General features: G+C 37.0%; 1 protein-coding gene across 1 annotated transcript in view; it reads left to right on the forward strand.

Annotated features, from left to right (window-relative positions):
• The first annotated feature begins 13,011 nt into the window (after positions 1-13,011).
• Positions 13,012-15,372, forward strand: part of SASH1 (SAM and SH3 domain containing 1) — a 287,008-nt gene continuing 284,647 nt past the window's right edge. Inside the window, exon 1 of the mRNA XM_072643668.1 lies at positions 13,012-13,071. Coding sequence (XP_072499769.1) covers positions 13,051-13,071 — 21 coding nt within the window. The 5' untranslated portion in view covers positions 13,012-13,050. The remainder of the gene's footprint in view (positions 13,072-15,372) is intronic.

The raw sequence follows: 15,372 nt of genomic DNA on the forward strand, positions 1-15,372 counted from the left end.
CAGAAACCTAGAAGGCCTATATGAAATGAAGGAGAGTGAAGTGAGTTAAGAGAAAAGAACACTTTTTTACAATAACTTTTTTATTATTTTTTTGAGGTTTTTTAAAATCAATCTGTCCCTTCCACTACCCATCTCCTCCACTGAGCAAATTTGTTTAAAACCCTTCAAAATATATCTACATAGTCTGGAAAAACAAATTCTCACATTGCATATGTCTCTCTCTGCCTTTTAAATGCATCAACTCTGTCAGGAGATAAGTGGCATTGTTCATCTTTATTCTTTTGGACTGATGGTTTATCATTGGTCTGATGAGTTCAAAATCTTTCAAGGTTGTTTTTCTCTGTTAATATCCTTATAAGTTCTCCTCTTGGGTCTACTCACTTTCACTCTGCATCAGTTCATAAAGATCTCAGTTTCCTCTGAATTGGCCCATTTCACTATTACTTATTACATTCTTATTATTCTTATATTATTATTATTACCTATTCCATTACATCTATATAACACAATTTCCTTAGGCATTCCCCAAAAGGAAGATACTCGCTTAATTTCCATGTTGAGGATAGCATGAAAGGTATTACTCAAAATATTTTTGTACATAGAGATCTTTTCATTTTTCCTTGATTTTTCTGAGGTATAGTAGTAGTGTTATAGCTGCACTGACTAGTAACTTCCAAGGCATAGTTCTAAACTGTTTTCCAGAATGCTTGTACCAATTCACAGCTCCACCAACAATGCATTATTTTCTATAGCCCTTCCAACACTGGTCATTTTCCTTTTTTGTTATTTTTTACCATCTGTGAGGCAGGTGTGAATTGCAGGCTCAAAGTTTCTTTAATTTGTATATCTCTAATTATTAGTGATTTGATGCATTTTATTATGATTTTTGATAGCTTTCTTCCTTTGAAACCTGTTCATATGAACAGCCGTGTTATTGTGAGTCATTGACTGTAGTATCAATAACATCATCAGGAAAAAATAATTTGGAAAGTATTAAAAACTCTGACAATGCAACATCAACCATGATTCCAGAGGACCATGACAGGTGACTCATGTTATTCACCACGGAGCGGACTAAGAAAGTAAAACCATATTTTTTGGAGATGACTAATTTGGGAATTTGTTTTGCTTGACTGTGTGCATTTGTTAGAAAGGTTCTGTTTTTCTTTTATTTTTCCTCCTAATTGGAAGGATAGACAAAACAGAAGAGGTAGAAAATAAGTTGAAAAAGGTCATTGAAGAAAAATAATTTATTTTTAAGAAAATACAGGCAAAAGCTATATTTTTAATGAACACTGTGATTCATTTTCAATCATATTCTCAAACTCAGGCATTAACCGTGGTATGACCTTCTTCAGCCTAGACCATAGTCTGGTATGGACACGCTAAGGCTTCTGGATCTAAGGCAAATCCAACCTCCAGCTGAATGGATCCTGGTCACAAAAACTCTCTAACAATAAGCTCAACGAAAGGTGTTTGTACCTTGCTGGGGCACGGGTTGGGGGGTTGGGAGTAGGAGGGACCATATTTGAAGTCACTGGGTAAACAGCCAACTCTATAGGAAAAAAGAAAACTAGCCCTCCAGCTAGAAAAGGAAAGAAAGTAAAGCAAAAACAATAAAAGTGTGTATGTTAGAGACCAATTCTAAACAAGTAAAATGGAAAGACTAGAAATGAAACAGAAGAATCATTCTAAGCTCCTTCAAGGCAGGGGCCATATCTTGTTTTTCTTGTACCCCTTTTACCTACTCCTGGTAGCTGTTTGTAAAGGTGTTTGAATGAATGCGTTAATGAATGAAGATCCAAACAAGCAAATTATTGTACATCAATGCCTCAAAAAAAAAAAAGAAAGAAAAGTTTGTTAGGTGTGTTTAGGGGCTTTAAAAAATTATTTACCTGCCTTTCTCATGTCCAGCTTTCTTGCATTCTTAAGCTCCTTTTCTAAATGGTCATGTCCTGGGGAACCAGAAGGCAGTACTCAGGTTCATCGAACTGGAACAGCATCTTGGTACAAACAGACCAGGGACCTGCTGAAAGAGTTATGCACTTGGCAATAACAACACCGCGAGTGCAGACAGAAAGCACATCTGTGCCTCATTGATAATGTAATAACCTACATTACACTTTTGGCGGAGAACACCTGTGCACAGCCCAACGCGTCAGCCCTGGGCAACCATTCTGATGGAGGTGGTATTAACAGCTCTCATTAAAACTGATGACTATAGCCGTGCCCTATAGCACTGCTGTAGTGAGGCGTCTGTCAGCATTTTCATTACAGGCCTTGATTTTTAGGAGTTTATAATTCAACCATCAAAACCAGCTTTGCATTGAACTGAAACCTGAAAAAAAAAAGAGTCCCTCATGTTAGGAAGTGGTTTAAGTTTTTTTGAGTTATAAAACTTGGTGACTGCATATTCACACATATCTATGTATATCTTTGGATGCGGGACATTATTATTTCTTGACCCCAGCTTTGACAATTTAAAAGAAAATAAGTATGCCAGTGTTTTTGTTAAGTTTTATTTACATTAGTTTAGATAATCTGGAAGATGTGATATAGATTGAGAAACAACTTGCCTGCAGGGAATAGGACTGGTCAAGTCATTAAGAAGACCTTGATCCAAATCCTGCCTTTCACACTTAACTTGCTGTGTGACCCCTGGTAAATCATTGAACATGTTAGCGTTCTCAGGCAATTCCCCAAAACTATATCATGGAACCTTTACCGATCTGTTTAAGTGGAGGGAGTTTCCACATTGGAAATAGTCAACTGGGCATCTTTTTCTCCTTTTTTATTTTTGGCCAAACCTTTGTTTTCAAGAGTGAGATGCTCCTGGTGAGGAGCTCCTTCTATTCATGCAAATCTCGGCCAACCCTGAAACTTATAGTCTTAGAGGATAACCTAGAGTATCAAAGAGTTAAGTCATTTATTTTGTGATGTTTCTGATTCTATCCACTCTACAAGACTGCCTTGAAAAAAGGCCTTGAATTTCTTGTGTTATAATAGGGCTGATGAACTCACAGGTTTAAGAATTTCTCATGCCTTCCATAGCAGCGTCTATATCTTGATAAAAGAAAGATTCAGGGTAGCAAAGAATCCATTATTTTTGGTTTTACAGAGAACTCTGATATGGTGAAATTTAGTCCAGGCACAAGCTAAGCCTGACTATCTACATTTCTGTAACTCCCTTTCCTGTGAACATGTCGCCTCCCTTAATCACTACTGCAACCTAAATGCATATTTCTCCCAAAAGAATGCTTCAAAAATACAAAACACTGTCTCTAGATTATGGCTATAACTGTTACTTGTAAGAATTCTGGTTTGGTTGGGTGTAGAAGAACCAAGAAGACCTTGGTTCAAGTCTTGCCTCTGATCCATGTTAACCGTCAGGCAAGTTTCTTAGCCTTCCTTTGCTCTGAGCAAAACTCAACTAGGTAATTAATTAGCCAAGAAGACGCTGACCTGATTTGGTACAGGGATTTCTTCACCAATGAAATCACACATCGAGTCCCTATCTCTAGTTCCTGGTTGGAGAAGGACAAGTCCAACATACCTTAGACATAGGCCTACATGCATATCTGAAACTTTCCTAATGGGCCTTTTTAGCACAAATCATCTTTCCAGAGTAGTTATCATGACAATTGCCTCTAGTTCTTATATGATCCCATTCTTTCCAGAAAGGGTTCAGTGTTATTCTCCTAAGGATGGTCCTGGGAATAGGGCTGGGGATAGAGGGCTGATAAGAGGGAAAGAATCATTAGGGTCATAGTTCTAGAATTACCTCAGAGACCATCTAGTCAATCCCCTCATTTTACAGATGAAGAAACTGAGGCCCAGAGTGATTAAGTGACTTGCCCAAGGTGACCCAGTTAGAAAAGTGATAGAGGCAAAATTTGAGCCTGGTTATTGTTGTGTGTGTCCTTTGTTTTCAAAGAGGACCATGACATGAAGATGATGACATGACTTGCTGTTGACTGATTTGAGTGAGAGAGGACTGTGCAAGGTCATCAACCTTACTTTCTTCTGAACCATCTGGGTCCAGTGGCCTGATATTCATCAGAACCACTGGAGATGGCCCAGGATGCAATATGAGGCCCTGGCCCTTTCAGGCTAAGGTCTTACCACATTCTCGCTTTGAATGAGATACATTCATTCAGTGAATAGGCTTTTTTATTCAAGGGATGGCCCCTTTAATTAAAAAAAATTCAAAATGGGAGGGGAAGACCCTTAGGGTTCCTGGGTAAAAGAGAAACAGTTACTATTTAGTAAATTACATTCACTCCACGCTAGTTGGGTGGGGCTTGTTGTCCAGTTTATGAGCTCTAGAGTGAATTGGATAAAAAATTGTCCTGTCATCCTGACGAATATCAGGCCACTGGACCCATAGGGCTCAGGAGAAGAAGTGAGGTTGATGACCTTGCACAGCCCTCCCTCAACTCAAATCAAAGTCAACTGCAAGTCATGTCATCATCTTGATGTCATGGTCTTCTTCAAGAACGAAAGACAAACACACCCTGTGAGTGAGAAGCAGCTCCTCTCCTCTCCTCTCCTGTGCTCCCTGTTTTCCTTGGGGTTTACTGGCTACATTTCTTGAACCTGGTAAAGGAAGTAAGAAATGAAGAGAGCCTACTAAGACAAATGTCATCTATTTCTAAGTTCTTAAGGCAGGCCTTATATATATACATGTCTGTCTGTTCTAACTTACTGACTGATGTTTCTATTTAAGAATCGTTATCTATGAATTCTGTGAAAGGAAGGTGAATATATGTTAATGACTTGATAAAAAATGAATAATCAAATGAATAATTCATTAGTCAGTCAAATTCAGAATGTGTCAAGTTAATGCAATGGGGCATTATATTGTCATTAAGAATGACAAGTATGAGGAATTTTCCAAAATAAAAAGAGGTCCATCCAAAGTCATTCAAAGTGAAACGTAGATTTTAAAATGATGTGAGAACACTGAATTATGTAAAAGATTTGTTTGTATGATCATAAAGATAAGGAAAGGCTGTCAAGTTCACTGTTATTGCTGCTTTGATGTTTAAAGATGTTTCCCTTTTGCTAATAATATTGATTAAATTCACAATAAAAACATTAATAAGCATTTGTCCTTGTATAGTAGGTAAGCTCCTGAAGAAGGGAGACAGCTTTTTCTTTTGTGTTTGCAACCCCAGTACCTAGTACCATGCGTTGTAGCTGCTTGATAGGATCATAGATGTACAGCTGAAAGGAACTTTAGCAGCCATCTTGTTCAACCCCTTTATTTTACAGATGAGGAAACTGAGGCCTAGGAAATTAAATGACTTAGCCAAGACTATACAAGTAGTAAGCACAGACCGGAGAAAAATAATCTCAGCCTGGGCTCTCCCTGACTTTAGAGCCGATGTTCTTTCCATTGTACCTTTCTGTTTGTTGGATTTGATTGGTATATAAACTAGAATCTGTCACTTTTGTTTAGTCGATCTTCACTGATGGATCAATATAACCTGAAAATAATCTTTCAATGCTTTGAAAGGTTTGTTATGCAGTTGTTTTTAGATTGAGCTACAACTTGCAATATTTTTACCTGGGACAAGTGGGAAGAGGGAAGGAATAGGGAGGTCTTCTGGAGTAGGTACTCTTGGGAAGAAGCCCACCCCAAAAGGAAACCATTGATGCTATAGGGACAGAGAGGCCCAAGAAAAATGTGTATTCTGAATTTCTGGTGCTCAGACAAAGCCCCAATTATTCCACCTTAGTTTTAGCTCTGTTTTGAAATGTTAGCACCTGCCTCAAATGAACAATCAGTTGCTTCACTAAAGAAATCAATTAATAGTCATTAAAAAAAGTTAATAATATTTTTACCCAGGGAAATTGTCCTCTATATGATACACACGTGTGAAAACCTTGACTCTCAAACCCAAAGGTATATTACATAACTATAAACCATCTTAGATACTCATTTCAACCCTCATGGGAGATTTTTGAAGGGTCAGATGTAATGAAAATAACATAGATAGCATATGTAGTGAAAAGGGGCCTGGTATAGAGGATTGAAAAACAGATCAGCTGTTGCCTCCCTGGGTTGCTAAATTTGGCCAAATTGTGATTGTAGATGGCAGCAGATGTTTCTGTTTCTTCCTTACTGTTCTCCAAATCACCAATATCTATTTTCCATTGGAAAATTCTAAATCTGAAAAGTTGGTTCTTGGGGCCACATTACAAGATCATTAGACCATATTTACCCTAGCTGGGTGACTTCACTTGAAAAATGTAATTCTCTCTTGCTTCTTCAATTATCTTGAATTCAAATTGAGACTATTCTTTTTAACCAAGCCCTCTTCTCATTTTGATTTTAAGTCTAAACTTTGCAGATTTTCTAAAACCAGAATGACATCTAAACTTTCCCAGAAAAATACTCATGAGGATTAAATTTAACAAGGATATAATTTTAGAGTAATTTCTTCTTACTCACAAATAGATTTTATTGATTATGTCCTTTCATATTTTGTCTAAGCATAGTATCAGAAAAAATGCCTTGAACTTGATATCAGAAAACCTGGAACCGGGCCTTGACTAATACGTACTAATTGTGTGACCTTGGGAAAGTTTCTTGACTTCTTCTTAATTTCTTCATTTATAAAATGAGGAAACTACTTGTATTAGCTACAGGTTATTTTGGAATCAAATGACCTAATATGCGTGGAATCAAATGATATAACATGGGCAAAGCACTTGATTCTTTGAAGGTTTTATTTAATAGGGAAAAGAGACAGTATCTGTGATTTCAATAATATAAAAAACTCTCTTGTGAGAAAATTCTCTCTATCAATTCAAATTGACTTTTCTTACAATTTATATTCTTAGAAAATTGCATAGGTCGCTGAGAGATTAATTAACTTTCCCAGGATCACACAACCAGTATCAGAAATAGGACATGGACTCAGGTTTTCCTGGGTCCAAGGCCAGCTCTCTAGCCATGTTGCATGACTCCATTCTCTATGTAATATAAATGTAAATTACTAATAATACTAATATCATGGAATTAGTGGGGGTTTTTAACATGATCCTCCCATTCCTGAATTATGTCCTTTAAAAAAATTTCACTTAACATCATTTCAGTAAGTTTTATCAAAGTTTCTTCCTTGCTTCTAATCTTTAGCATTCTCATTCAGATTTTAAAGTTTTACTTAACCTAAATGAGATCGTTAAGAGGGAAGATCTATTTGTGTGTGCCATTTCCACAACTTGGCATGGAAAAATTGAAGTCATATTCAAAAACCTAGGAAAACCACTTTCTATGACATGCTGGTGCTTTAAGAAAAAAGTTAAATCAGGTTTTGTGGTTTCATCATTATGTGAACCTGCTAGAATGGAAACTTCCTCTACTGATATAGATCGGTAATAATATGAGGTAGTAGAGAAGAAGTTAGATCTGTCATTAGAATAATTTGTACTATGGGCATCGGTTTTTTCATCTGCAAAATAGGGATAATAAAAGCACCTAGCTCAAATACCTTCAAGGATAAAATAAGAGAATGTTAAAAACTCTGTGTACACCTTGAAATGCTGTGTAAATGAGTTGTTGCCATTATTTTTGCTACTTTTATCAATCTCACTCTTTTATTTCAATGACACTCAGACAGAAATGCTCCAGGAAGAGTTACTTCTTGGCTATGACTTCTTTTATATATTTGATGTCCTTTAGACCAATACATGTAGATAAGATAATTGCTTTTTACAATTGAATAAAAGTATTGGAATATTTTCTAGGGTTCCCTAGAAGCATCTTTAAGACAACTCCAGTAGCACAGAGGATGATGGGCTTGAATATGTATTCTATGTTGAATATGATTTTGATTTCTTCAACTAAGTTTCTATATTTTCAAACTTTTTCATTAGATAGAGCTTAGAGACTATTCTGGAATGGCAGTTTCTAGTAAAATAATGGATCAGGCTTTATTATTCTTGTTGTTTTTATAAGTCTTGACCAGGATCACACAGCTTGTATATGCTAGAGGCATATTAAATCTAGGTGTCCTTTGACTCCATGCCTAGCCCTGTCTCCATCAACTTACTTTGAATAATGAATATTTGGAAATTCAGGAGCCATCCCATTATTACAAATGTCAGGAGATTATCATATTGTTTTGCCCTGATGAAATGTTGCTACAATAAATTATATCGCAATACTTACCTCCTTTTGTTGCAGAGATGGAGGTCATAGAATAGTTTATACAGTGTTAGATGCAATCAATGTTTTAGGTAGTTTTACTTAAATTTTTTTTTCTCTTTCTTTTTTGATCTTTGTTACAAGGGAAAGCTCATTGAGTAGATATGGGGATAGAAATATATTTGGTATAAATGAAATGCTAAAAAGGCATTAATTTAAAAATTAAAGAAAAAAGATTTGATGATTACTGGCATTTTGCATTTGTAAATCACTTTATGTAAATTATTTCATTTGAACCTCACAACCCTGTGAAAGAGGTACTACATTGTCCCTGTCTTATAGATGAGGAAATTGAGGCTCAAAGGAATAAAATCACTTGCTCCTAATTATATAACTAGTAAATGTCTGAAGCAAGATTTTAACTAAGGTGCTCCTGCTTCAAAGTTCAACATCATATTCTACTATTAGAGGACTTGAAGTCTCTTGCTGTTGATACTCTTGCTTGAAAACCAGAAGATGTCAGGAAGCTCCAGCTGGATTGGACAGAAGGATGTCTCACATGGTGATCTAAATGGAACAGCAAATAAAGGAAATGGCAGAATTGGTTTCCTAGAATTTTCAAAGACAACAACAACAAAAAAAAAAGAACCACTTTATGGGACACTTGCTCATCTTGCCTTTCTGGTACTTGCTTGAAAAAGAGAAAAGATCATCATGAATATCATTACAGGATATACACCATCATCATCATCATCATCATCATCATCATCATCATCAACATCATCTGTTTCAGAAAAACAAAGGAGTCAAGAAACTTCGTAAAGACAATTTTCTAAACCAAATCAATATATATGCTAATAGTCTGTGAGTTCATTGCTCCCCAAAATGTCAGAAAATATAGTGCAGAGTTAGCAAGTGAAAGAGGCGAAAGACTTATAACTTACTCAGAACTCTGACACCTGCATATTATGACTCCTTTGGCTAAGAAGAGAGACAAAATGTGTTGAACATATTGAGCACCAATCAATGTCATATATGCACAAAAGAAATTGACTATTTTAACAAAAAGACAATGCCTGGTTACCAATGAGGCATTTTTCCATAAGTCAGCTATCCATGTGCAAACAGATAATCAAAGGTCAGATTCACAAGCAAATTAGGATAATCATGAGAAGAAGATAATAGGAGCTATTAGAACAATTCCAATAGAGCTTATTCAAGTCTTTTGATATGGATAATGGAAAAGATAGCTATATATGAATTATCATCATTTTTTATAACTATCACACATAAAATTTATATTTGGGTCACTCAGTTGTGACAGACTCTTTGTGATCCCATGGATCTTACTGTTCATGAAGTTTTCTTGGCAAGACACTAGAGTAGTTTACTATTTCCTTCTCCAGTGGATTAAGGCAGATGACTTACTTAGCTAGTAAGTATTTGAGGCCAGATTTAATTCCAGATCCAGTATTCTATCCACCAAGCCATCTAGTTGCCCTATCACAGATATAAAATAGTCACCAAAATGAGGAGTACAATAGAACCTAGAAAACACCAAAAATATTTTTGGCAAGTAGAGAGAAAGGGTCATGATGGGCAACACAGGTTTAGAATATAAATTCATTTGCAAAAAAAGAAAAATAGAAAAGAATGGAGGAGGATAGAAGAGGCAGCATAATCTAGTCACATAAGTTATTTTGTAAATGCTTGTTTTAAAAAACAAATTAAGTCTGAATAACTGATGGATAGGAACTGAAAATCATGAGGGAGAAGCATACCACTGAGGACTCATGAACAATAGTATTAAAAAAAACTACTTCTAGGGGGCAGAGCCAAGATGGTGAGTAGAAAGACGCACACAGGATCTCCCCACACAGCCCATAAAATACCTGTAGAGAGGGACTCTCAACAAATTCTGGAGCAGCAGAAGTGGAGAACAACAGAGTGGAGGAGATTTCCAGGCCACAGTGACCTGAAAGGTGCAGAATGGAGGGTGGAGCCCCGTCCAGCCTTGGCCACCGAACAGCCCCTGGGGCGGAATCGCCAGCAGTGGTCTGTAGATCCCTCAACCCTCAGGCACCAAAGGTCAGTGACAGGGGTTTTTTCAGCTGGTAGGGAAGGGAGAAGGGCCTTCCCACAGCTCCAGCCTCAGGCAGCAGCCCACCAAGGCCACATCAGGCAGGCAGCAGGAGTTTTTACGGTGGTCTGAGACCATTGCTGGATTGTAAAAACCCTGCAGGCACTGAGGGAGCTGGTCTTTGTCTCACACTGAATGGTGGCCCTGCCCCTACAGCTTGACTGAATCCCACCCCTCCAGTGCTAGCTTGGCGGAACTGGAGATCAGGTGGCTGTGGAAAGTCTACTAAGATTCTGGGCACAAAAATCCTTCCCTGCGCCCAGACAAGTACATGCTTGATTGTGCCACCTTGGAGGAACTGATATCTTATAGGTCCCCAGAGTATACCCTACTTTTGACAAAGGACCCAAAAGTCAAGTAACTGGTTGGGAAAATGCCCAAAAAAGGGAAAAAAAATAAGACCATAGAAGGTTACTTTCTCAGTGAACAGGTATCTTCTCCCATCATTTTGGGGTGGGGGAGGGGAGAAATGGGGAGAAAATTTGGAACCAAAATTTTGTGCAAATGAATGTTGAAAAGTTAAATAAATTTTTAAAAATTAAAAAATAAAATAAAATAAAAAAACTATCTCTGTATTTCCCACTTTGGGTAATGTACACATGTATAAATTCTACGACTTGAAAAATTCTAGGAAACACAGCCAATAATAACAGTGTTGGCCAATAAGCTAAGTTAATAGAGTTTGTATTTTGTTCACTATTTGTCATTGGAGGTAAAGGATACACAATACAAATTTTGCTTTGAGTTGTGGGCTTCTGGGTAAGATGATGGTATCTGAGATGGAGATTTGGATTTCTGAATGTCTGCTTAAAATAATGAGCAACTCCTAGTTTGTGCTTTAAAAAAAGACTAGGAAGAATCTAATAGCCTAATGTCTTGAAAATTGAATTAAAAAATGTTTTCAAAATGATTAGAAGACTGGGAAGGTGTTACATTCATCAAGCCAGATATGGTAGAGAAGAGGTTCTATGGTTTGTCCTTCATTCTTGAAGAGGACCATGACATCACAAAGATGATGCCATGACTTGCAAGTGAATTGGATTTCAGTGAGGGAGAGCTATGCAAAGTTACCAGCCTCACTTTCTCCTTTGGCGCCATCTGGGTCCAATGGCCAGATATAGATCAGGACAACTGGAGATGGCCCAGCAAAGACAGCATATAGAGAAGGAAGAAAACCAGAATCTCACAGAAACAAAAATCCAAAAATGCAGATAATATCAATGGTCTCAAAAAATTAACTTTAGATATGTGAATATCTGTAGGTTCCTTAGAAGCACCTTTAAGACAACTCCAGTAGCACAGAGGAAGATGGGCTACATACAGATCAATGCTAAAACATCAGCAAAAAGCAACATGTACAAGAGCACATTACAGAATTTTGACATTATATGTATTACTGAACATTACTGGGATGAAACTAATGAACTGAAAAAAAGAAAGAAAGAAGGTCTAAAAAAAACTACCTTTAATTCTTCATATCTCCCCTAGAATTCTAAAGGAAGTTGTAGTAGCTACCCTCTGAGTAGCTACTGAAGAGCTAACCTACAAGTCCAAATTGGGGTTAGGAGAGTAGCTGCAGAGCATATGCTATAGAAACTGTGCCTTCTCCTTGCAGAAAAATGATTGGAGGGTCCAGCTCCTGTGGATTATGTAGTTCAAAACCTGTTTTAAGCATTATTCAATTCCATTTAATATTTTCAGCCATAGTTAGATTTTTTTTTAAGAGTAAAATTCTTTTTAACCTAATCTATGAAGAATTGAAACTAAGGATCACTCAAAAGGAAGTGAAGAAGTACTAGCTGGGCATGAACAGGCAGCAATAATTAAATGAGGAACGACTCAGAAAGTGATGCAAATATTATCATCAGAAGAAAAGTTTGCACCAAACATGTGGTGAGGGTAAGAGATTGCTGACAGACAGGGACCCTGAAAGCTTTCATGGCTTTGTTTAGTCCCAAAAGATAGCCTGTTGTGTGGACCTCCAGTATTAGATTTATAGGAGGATGTTAGACAAGAGACACGTAGGACGGGTGAATTACAATCAACCTTGTTAGAAAGAATGTCCAAGTCAGTGAGATCAAAATAAAAATCTTGCTACATATACCGAAGTTGCACCATTGATCCCAATAGAGAAAGAGAACTGGACAGTCATGCATTTACAAACACTAATGTAGGAACATTAGGCCTATCGTGTTAAATTAGTTTCTGAACATTACTATGAGGAAGTCTTGGAATAGTCTGCCTTTAGCCTTCTTTGAGCCAAGAAAACAATGAACCAGAACAACATTATTTTAATTTGGAGGCTAACTATACTCAATTAATCAAGCATACCACTGGGGCCGGTTCAGATGAAGGAACTTTTTAATCACTTTTTAACATTTTTAACAAGATTCAGTTTTATTTTTAAACTCTCTGGGATGTATCTCCCAGCACTGATTTAAAGCCTGAGAACCTAAGGGGGAAAAAATGCCTTTTTCTGTCAAGGGATTATTTTGTACATTAAGCATTTGGAATGAACCCCAGATAGGCCTCAGGAAGCAGTTACTACATCTCGACTTATCATCCCAAAAGCGATTTGTTTTTAAAGTTGATAATCCCCAGGGCTATAATAGTGTCCCACATCTGCCGTGAATTGAAAACAGACCCACATTAAAAAGCATTACATCAGTATCGTAGATTCATTAGAACTGAGTCAGATGGGAAGTTAAAGTACATTTCTACGTATGGTCTGATAGAAACACAAGCAATTCATTTCATGGAGGAGCAAGATTGCCCGGTATGTAGGTTATACATTTTCATTCTTAACACTGCTTTGGTGTCTGGCCTTTTGGCATTTTAACAGGAATGTCCAGAAGTAGGGCCACCCTGGGACACAGGTATGAAACTATGCGAATATCTAAAAGTCTCTTAGGAACGATTGATAGATCAAAATCCTGAGAGACAGACTGACTTAAGTCACAGTCAGTCAACGGTATTTGTTGCTACATTATCATGGTAGGTTTCAAATATTTTTTTCACCTAGGAAAATTCCTATTTTAATTATTTAGATAATGCTTTCTCTGAGCAACTAAAATGTTCAGATAAGCCAAGAAAAGCATTTCATTGTTAAAATCAAAGCTTCTCTGCTACATGACTTCTAAACAATTTGCTAGCAACTCTATGTGTATCTAGACTAGCATAGTTAGTTTTATAGTATAAGGTAGTTAGAATTTTGAACCAGAAGAGGAATAGCATTAAATGATTTATGTGCTTTGATTAACCACCAATAATGGTTTTCTTAAATGATTTCTAGACACTTCTGTTTGCATCTCCATTGTGTTTGAAATGTGTTTTCAAATAAGGCAATTGCAGTGATCTGTTTTAAAAACAGAAAAAGAAAAATAGTTTTTACACAAAATTAAGTTAAAGAAGGACTCTTAAAGGCTATCTGGAGCCCCATAAAAGATATTAATCAATATGAACTCTAGATCAACTGAGAAAGTACCAGTAACTTTGGTACCCTCCTTTCTCCAGGATACCTGAGAGGCAGCATGATCTAGAAGACTGGAGTTCAAATCCTGCTGCAGACACTTAGCTTTGTGATTCTGAGCAGGTTATTTAGTCTCACAGGACTGCAATTTCCTCATCTATAAAGCAGGAATAGCACCAAGCTCTAGAAATTGGTTAAATCAACAGAGAAGTAGATGTGCTTTGTACATCTTAAAATGCTACTATATTCATTAGAGTGACTTCCAGGACTAGGCATTAAACACACAGGTAGATTGGCTCATTTAGAATCAAGCCATCCTTAGCAATACTGTCTAAAGTTTACCAGTCTCTTGCTATGGCATTCATGACAGCCAAAACACTATTTTGAAATGTAAACTTTTGGTGATAACTGGTCAACCCAAGAGTCTTGAAAAATCCCCGAAAAGCTCATATAGAAGACTTGGCTACTTGGTCTTTCTCAGTGCCTTTTCATTTTGTATGGATTCGTTTATTAATTTAAAAAAAAAATTCCAATAGCACAAAGGCTGTTCTGAGTACACGTGCTCCCCTTGGTTTCAGAAGAAAAAAAATGCATTCAGAGCAGCACTTTTGGCTGGTGACATTTTCAGTCCAAGTGCCAAAATGCGGTTCTGTCTTGACTGGTTGCCCACGGTTCTTGAAAGGGGGAAGGTTCTTCAGATGCCAAGAACTGACTCCACGCTGTGTCATGGGACTCTGCCCTCTTAATCCCAACAAGACAGAGGTTTCTTTTGGAAGGAAAAGTAGCACATTTCTGTTTTCCCAGCTAGAGGATGAAATGAGATTTATTGATCAAATTAGACAGGAGAGAGAATTTGGAGACATAAACTGCCCAACTCCTCTTAAGGACAGAAGTATATGCTGTCCTAGGTGGAATGAGTGTTTGAGTCTTGAACTCTGAAGACATTAGTATTAGTGTTGACTGATATCCAGACTGGGAAATGTATGTAAACACATCTGGACATTCCTATGGCTATAATATACCAACCCCTCCTCCCCTGATCCTCCCTTTGTCATCAAAAATGATCTTTTCATTTTAAAAAGTCACCTTGTGCCTCTTAAAAATTTTACTGCTCATTCTGTTTTGTCGCATACTTATTTGCTTATGTATTTTCTCTTCCCAGCTAGATTATAAATTCCTCCAGGTCCTGATTTTTTTCTCTACCTTTGTATCTCCCTCAGTGCCTAGAACAGTATCTCATACATACATACTAAGTGTTAACTCAGTGTTTAGTAGATTTGAGTTTGTTATTTGTTGAATTTTTTTATTAGCTGCAAAATAAATAGCTCTCTACTGGAGGGGAACACCCTTTCCATTCCTGAAATATTTGGGTTACTTAAGCAGTATACACATGAATACTTTTAAAGAGTATGCTCTGGAGACCTAGGTTCGAATTCTACCTCAGATATTAACTGTGACTATGGGCAAGTCTCTGAGTCTTAACTTACCTGCCTCAGTTTCTTCACAATGACATTGAAATGTTAATAGTTCTCTCTTTTATTAAATTCTGTGAAGAACATTTGGTAAAAATAGATTAGAATGCCTCAATCCTAACAAAAAAGCCCATAT

The sequence above is a fragment of the Notamacropus eugenii genome, chromosome 2 (genome assembly GCF_028372415.1).
Source record: "Notamacropus eugenii isolate mMacEug1 chromosome 2, mMacEug1.pri_v2, whole genome shotgun sequence".
NCBI classification, from domain to species: Eukaryota; Metazoa; Chordata; class Mammalia; order Diprotodontia; family Macropodidae; genus Notamacropus; species Notamacropus eugenii.